Genomic DNA, 6523 nt, shown 5'->3' with positions numbered 1-6523 from the left:
TGCATCACAATACCCTTCTAATACTGGTGGAGACTTTCCAAATCTTAGTGCATAATTAATGGTGCCTTTCAAGTACTTGATCAACCTTTCTAAGGCTGACCAATGTTCCTAACTAGGACACTGGGTGTATCTACTTAATCTGCCCACTAAATAAGCTATGTCAGGCCTTGTACAATTCATCAAGTACAAAAGAATTCTAATAATTTCGGCATATTTGGGTTGTGAAACACTATATGAATTGTTTTTCTTAAGTTGAACATTTGCCTCATAAGGTGTCGACACAGGCTTACTATCATAATATTCAAACTTTTTCAAAACTTTTTCCATATGACGTTCTTTAGTCAAAGTGAAACCATCTGTATTTTTAAGGATTTTAATCTCAAGAATTGCATCAGCTTCTTCCAGATCTTTCATATCAAACTGGGAGGATAAATTTTTTTTTGCTTCACTTATTAATTAAAGACTAGGGCTCAAAATGAGCATATCATCCACATAAAGACAAATAATGACATACTAATGATTCTCAAATGTTTTTAAGTAAACAAACTTATTTGCATCATGTATATGATAACCATTAGATAACAATGCATTATAAAAATTTTCATGTCATTGTTTAGGCGCTTGTTTCAACCCATATAAAGACTTAATTAATTTGCATGCTTTTTGCTCATTTCTTGGTACGATAGTACCCTCAGGTTGATTCATACATATTTTTTCATCTAGATCGCCATACAGAAAAGCTGTCTTGACATCCATTTGATGAACAAAGAAATTATGAATTGCTGTCAAAGACATTAGAACTATAATAGAAGAGATTCTAGTTACAGGAGCAAAAGTATCACAATAATCTATGTCTTTCTTCTGGGTGAACCTGTTAGCTACCAACCTTGCCTGATACTTTTCAACCGAACAATCAACTTTAAGCTTTCTTTTGAAGATCCACTTACAACCTATAGGTTTAGCACCATGTGGCAAATAAACCACCTCCCAAGTATGATTGGATATGATAGAATTCATTTCAGAATTGATCGCATCCTTCCAAAATGGTGCATCTCTGGAGCATATTGCTTCATTATAGGTAACTGGATCATTATCCAAAAGAAATGTGTAAAAGTTATCACCAAAATTGGTGGATTTTCTCTCTCTTTTACTCCTTTGAATTTCTATTTCAGAATATTCGGGATTTTGTTGTGAGTCTTCACAAACCACTTCTTGTGAGTCCTTATAAACCTTTGATTTTTTAAACCTATTTTACATAGAAAAATATCTTCAAAAAAATCAACATTTTTACTTTCAATAATAGTATTTTCAGATACTAGATTATTGTTACTTTTGATAACAAGAAATTTACAAGCAACACTATTTTGAGCATAACCTAAGAATATGCAATCTATAGTTCTAGGTCTTAATTTTCTCTTCATAGGTTCATTCACATGGACTTTGGCAAGGCGCCCCCACACTTTGAAATATTTTAGGCTAGATGTATAGCCTTTCCATAATTCATATGGTGTCTTTCCAATTTTCTTATGGAATATCCTATTCTGAATGTGACATGCAGACATAATAGCTTCCCCCCACAAGTTCAATGGAGCACCTGCACTCACAAGCATGACATTCATCATTTCCTTAAAGGTTCTATTTTTTCTTTCAACGACTCCATTAGATTCCGGAGAATATGGAGGAGTGGTCTCATGTATGATGCCATGTTTATCGCAAAATCCTGAAACGGATTTGATTCATATTCTCCTCCTCATTCTGACCTAAGTCTCTTTATCTTACGGTTAAGTTAGTTTTCAACTTCTGCTTTATATTTCAAAAACATGTCTCCCGCCTCATTCTTGTTTCTTAGAAGATAAAACTTTTGTATACCTAGAGAAGTCATCTATAAATGTAATATAGTAAAACTTTCCTCCTCTAGACATAGTACTCCTAAATTCACCAAGATCAGTATGAATAAGGGTAAGCAACTCAGTTTTATCTCTAGAAACAGATAGTACTCCTAAATTCACCAAGATCAGTATGAATAAGGGTAAGCAACTCAGTTTTATCTCTAGAAACAGGTTTGCAAGGTTTATTTATGAATTTTGTTTAAGCACATTTTTCACATTTATCAAAATTGATATTAGCAAATTCAGACAATAATCCACATGCTTTCATCCGTTTTAAGTATTGAACATTAACATGTCCTAATCTACTATGCCACATTTCTAAGGAATTAAGCAAGTAAGCAGAAGAAGATTTTTCATTTATAACATCAAGAATATTCAAAACAAATAGTCCCTGATTATAGTAACTCTTATCAATGAAAGTATCACTCTTACTTACACAAACTTATTGATAATCACATTTTATTATAATTTTATACCATTATTATCTATTTTACATGAATATGTATACCATTAATAATTGTTTTTATCTTAAATTTTAGGTTAATGATGAAATAATGAATAAAAGCCCAAAAGTCCCTAATGTTCTCATTTTGTAACATTTTATTAAAGCCTAGAATCAAGCCGAGTAGCCTATAGAAGTCGAAGAAAATAAAAAATCCAATATGAAAATAAATCATATTCAAGATGGTTGGCCGTAAAGAAACAGCGATATCTCTCAATCTGAAAGACGGAATTTAACATATAATATATGAAAATCACCTATCTCGATGAGACGAAGTTATCTGTGAAGTCAGAATTTGGATACAAAGGGCATCCATAGGGGCATCGATGGGGGCATCAATGCTAGCATTGATACTAGCATCGATGCAGTTTTCCTGTAGCGAGATTAATGTCTGATTTTGAGTGGCTTGGGGCTCAAGTCTAATCCAATGGCTCTCATTCTTTGTTGTAAGCTATAAATAGGGGTAGAGAGTGAGGGGTTGAGGGTGTAAAAAATTTTATAACTCTATTTGGAGAGGAGGGTTACTCTTAATTGAGAAGACTTTCTAAAATTATAACTTTTTATTGTAATTAATAAAAGAATTTTTTTCACCTCTTTGTATTTTTCTTTTTTTCTCTTTATTTGATTATGAAGATGAAGATGGAGATGAAGATGAAGATCAAGATGTAGGTTTGTTTTTGCCTTGAGGCTAGAACCCTCTCGGGATGTAAATTTTATCTTTGTTAATATTTTATCTTTTTGCTTTATTTTCTTATTAAATAGCCAAGAGGCTAGAACCCTCTTGCATTAGATTTATTTTCATGCTTATAGAGTAGATTTACTTTCATTTTCTTGTATTTAATTCTTACAATTTATTTTGTAGTTTAGTACTAGCAATTTATTTTGCAGTTTAGTTTTTTATTTTTTTGTACTATTCGTCTTGAGACTGGAACCCTGTTGTGATTAGTTTTTATTTTATATAATTTTTATTTTCTTTAATTCGCCTTAAAGATAGAACCCTCTAGGGAATTGCCTTTTCTTTTGATGTGGAACTAATACTCGTAGGATTCTTGTAATTGCATGAAACTAGCTTTATTTTTTTATAATTTGTTAATCATTGTCTTATGTTTAAAATGTTCATGTTTAGGATATTCAACTAAAGAAGTAATTGGTAGAAGGAATTCTAGAATTACTATTTAGTTGTTATTCTTTTCATGAGTAATAATTTTATTTGGATGATAATTTGATATGTTATATTTTCCTTGAGTGGTTTGATAATTTATACTTAATAAATCTAAAGTAGAATATGATAAAAAGAGAATGATTCACATTTTATAAGTGAGATTAGCTAGTGAATTCAATTCTAGATTCCTCATATCTTTAATTGAATCCTCCATCTTTTACTTTCTTATTTTTTTCCCTTTAATTCTTAATTTTTCTTTTATTGGTCTTGATTTTATTTCCTTCATCTTTCTTTCTTTCCTTTTTGATTACATTAATTCTTTTTATCACATCCACTCTTTATCTATCCATTCTCAACCTCATTTTGTGCTTGTTCACATACAATCGCTCTCTCTATCTCTCCATAATCACATTCATCACTCCTAATTGTCACACACACTACATAAGAACTGATTCTAATTATTTCTTACAAACACCTTCCTCGTGGGATCGATAACTTTTTATATTATAACTTGATTGGTTGTGCACTTACAACTTTTGGACATCATTTATATCAGTCTCAAAAGCCACCTTAATACCAACTTTTTGCAACAAAGAAACAGATATCAAGTTTGAGCGAATTTCAGGAATATGCAAGACATTAGTCAAAGCAAGTGTTTTACCCGAAGCCAACTTGAGATAGATCTTTCCTTTCCCTTTGACAGGAACATGACAAGAGTCTCCCATGCAGACTTGTTCTTCTCCATCCTTGACTTTAATGTATGCTGAGAAGGCTAATTCATCATTACAAATATGGCGAGTAGCTCCAGAGTCTACCACCCAGTTCTTCTCCTCAGCAGCCAGATTAACTTCAGAGACAACAGCAACGAAAACATTGTTGTACAAAGCGGAAATTTCGACAGAGTTTCTGGTGCACAATAAGAGAGAAAGATTGCAATAAGAATTTCCGTCTCACCAAGGAAATAAGAAACTGAAACGAATATCTCAACAAAGTGAGATATCATCTCTTCATCTCATCAATTTTAGGACTGACCTGTCGAGGGAACATAATAAACTATTATAATGTTACGACATGAACAATCAATTTTAACATGGTTAGACAAATTGCCTACGTCCACGAGGCAAGGAGGGGGAGATCTACTATTAGAGGAATAGAATACAAATGGGTTTACAATCACACAACTTAAACCCTCAAACAATATCTTAAATCTCTCACAATCACTCTCCTCTTGATCTGAAAAAACACTCTGTTTTCTTCTCAAAAGGACAGCCGCCACTCTGCAATTTTCTCCTCTGTCTGTCGACTTTCCCCTTAGCACTTGCACAGCCGAAAACCCTCTGCCTACTTTTCCTCCTTGCACAAAACCCTACGAGAAAAGCTTGTTATTTATGCAAGTGAATCGGGTGGGCCTTGGCTGTCTCACACGGTAAAAGATCACACGTAGGTGTAGCCCCCATTCACTTAGCCTCCCATGCGTTCACTTGCTCACGTACTTTACCCAGCTCATGTTCACTTGCTCATACGCTTTGCCCAGCACGTGGGCCCCACTCACAATTCTCCACCTCGGTGAAGTTTCTTCCAAAACTAAGCCGACACAAAAACATCCAAATGTCCCACTTATTATGTCTCGTACGTCGTGAAGTTAATTCATGACAACTGACTCAATCCACAACAAGTCGGGGACCCAAACGAGAGTCCAAACAATCTCACCCCCATCAAAATCAACTAATCCAAACCGGCTGCATCGTAAAGACTGCCTACGTATCCTCTTGCCCAAGGAATCAAGCCTCACGTAGTTCACCCAAATGGCCTCCAAAGGCTCTCAATCCAATAGAAGAGTTCGCAACCCTCCTCCAATATCATCAATTCTGGGGCTGATAGCACCTCCAATGGCCTCAAAGTGTAACGAATCAAACACTTTCACCATAGGTGAACCAATGGCCATATCCAACTGCGAACTATGTCTACCAGCTGCATTCGAATCCAAAAACAAATCATCTGCATCTAAATCCAAATGATCTCCAAGCCGTGTCACCTCAGCTGGAATCCCAAATAATACAATATGATCTGGAGTATATGGAGTAATCTCCACCCAATGTGGGGTAGCATCACTCTCCACCCGCTGGTATACATCTAAGGTCTGTCTAAAACTCTCCACCCGCTGAGAGTCAAATAGCTCCCTCATCGAAGCCTCAACCGAAGTGGCACTACCAGACCAAACACCCAATTGAGTTTTACCTCCTATCGTAGCAGTTGACAACTCTTTAATAAGATGGATCGAATATGTCGAAGCCTCGGTCCAAAAACTCTTCTGCAGACCATTGCTTGACAACAAACACCGATCCTCCTCCAGCAATGCACGGCTCTCCAAATTTGCCACTCTATCTAATTGCCCTAAGATTTTCTTTCCAACAAAGTGACTCGAAATGCCGTAAGCTCGACTCCAATACAGAAACAGGTCCATCTTGTACCTTCCACCAAAACCAGAATGAAGTCGATTCACCTTTCTACTAATCTCACACTTCTTCAATCTGTTAGAGACTACTAGGACTTTCTCCAATGGGGATTTGGTTACAACCCAAATATGCCTAGAATAGTCACCAACAAAAGAAACCAAACATTTATTACCTCCCAATGATGCCCCCTTGGAAGGTCCTCAAACATCCACGTGAATACCTTCAGAACGATCCTTAGCACGGTGAATAGAGGTGCCAAACTTCACCTCGGTCTTCTTGCTCACATCAACATGTTCACTGGACTTCAAACTGCAGGTCTTCACACCCTCTTTCAATTTATGCAAGGAATCAATACTGGAATATCCAAGCCCCAAATGTTGCAGTCTAGTCGAATCAATAGAAGTTACCACTTCTCCACCTGCCAGTATACCTTCAGTCAAGTAATACATGTTATTCCTCCTGACGCCCTTCATCACAATCTGAGAGTCTTCCACAATCTTGAGAACCATGTCCT

The 6523-nt window shown here is 35.6% G+C and overlaps 1 protein-coding gene across 1 annotated transcript; it reads right to left on the bottom strand.

The window, feature by feature from the left end:
* Positions 607-6017, bottom strand: LOC109846220. The gene is made up of 4 exons (XM_020415445.1): positions 5873-6017; positions 5470-5524; positions 4085-4459; positions 607-1246 (listed from the first exon to the last, which is right to left on the bottom strand). The coding sequence occupies exons 1-4, from the start codon at positions 6015-6017 to the stop codon at positions 607-609; spliced, it is 1215 nt and encodes a 404-aa protein (XP_020271034.1).

This window comes from Asparagus officinalis, chromosome 6, assembly GCF_001876935.1.
Source record: "Asparagus officinalis chromosome 6, Aspof.V1, whole genome shotgun sequence".
NCBI classification, from domain to species: Eukaryota; Viridiplantae; Streptophyta; class Magnoliopsida; order Asparagales; family Asparagaceae; genus Asparagus; species Asparagus officinalis.
Note: the sequence above shows the minus strand (reverse complement) of the source record. Positions and strands in the feature narration are given on the sequence as shown.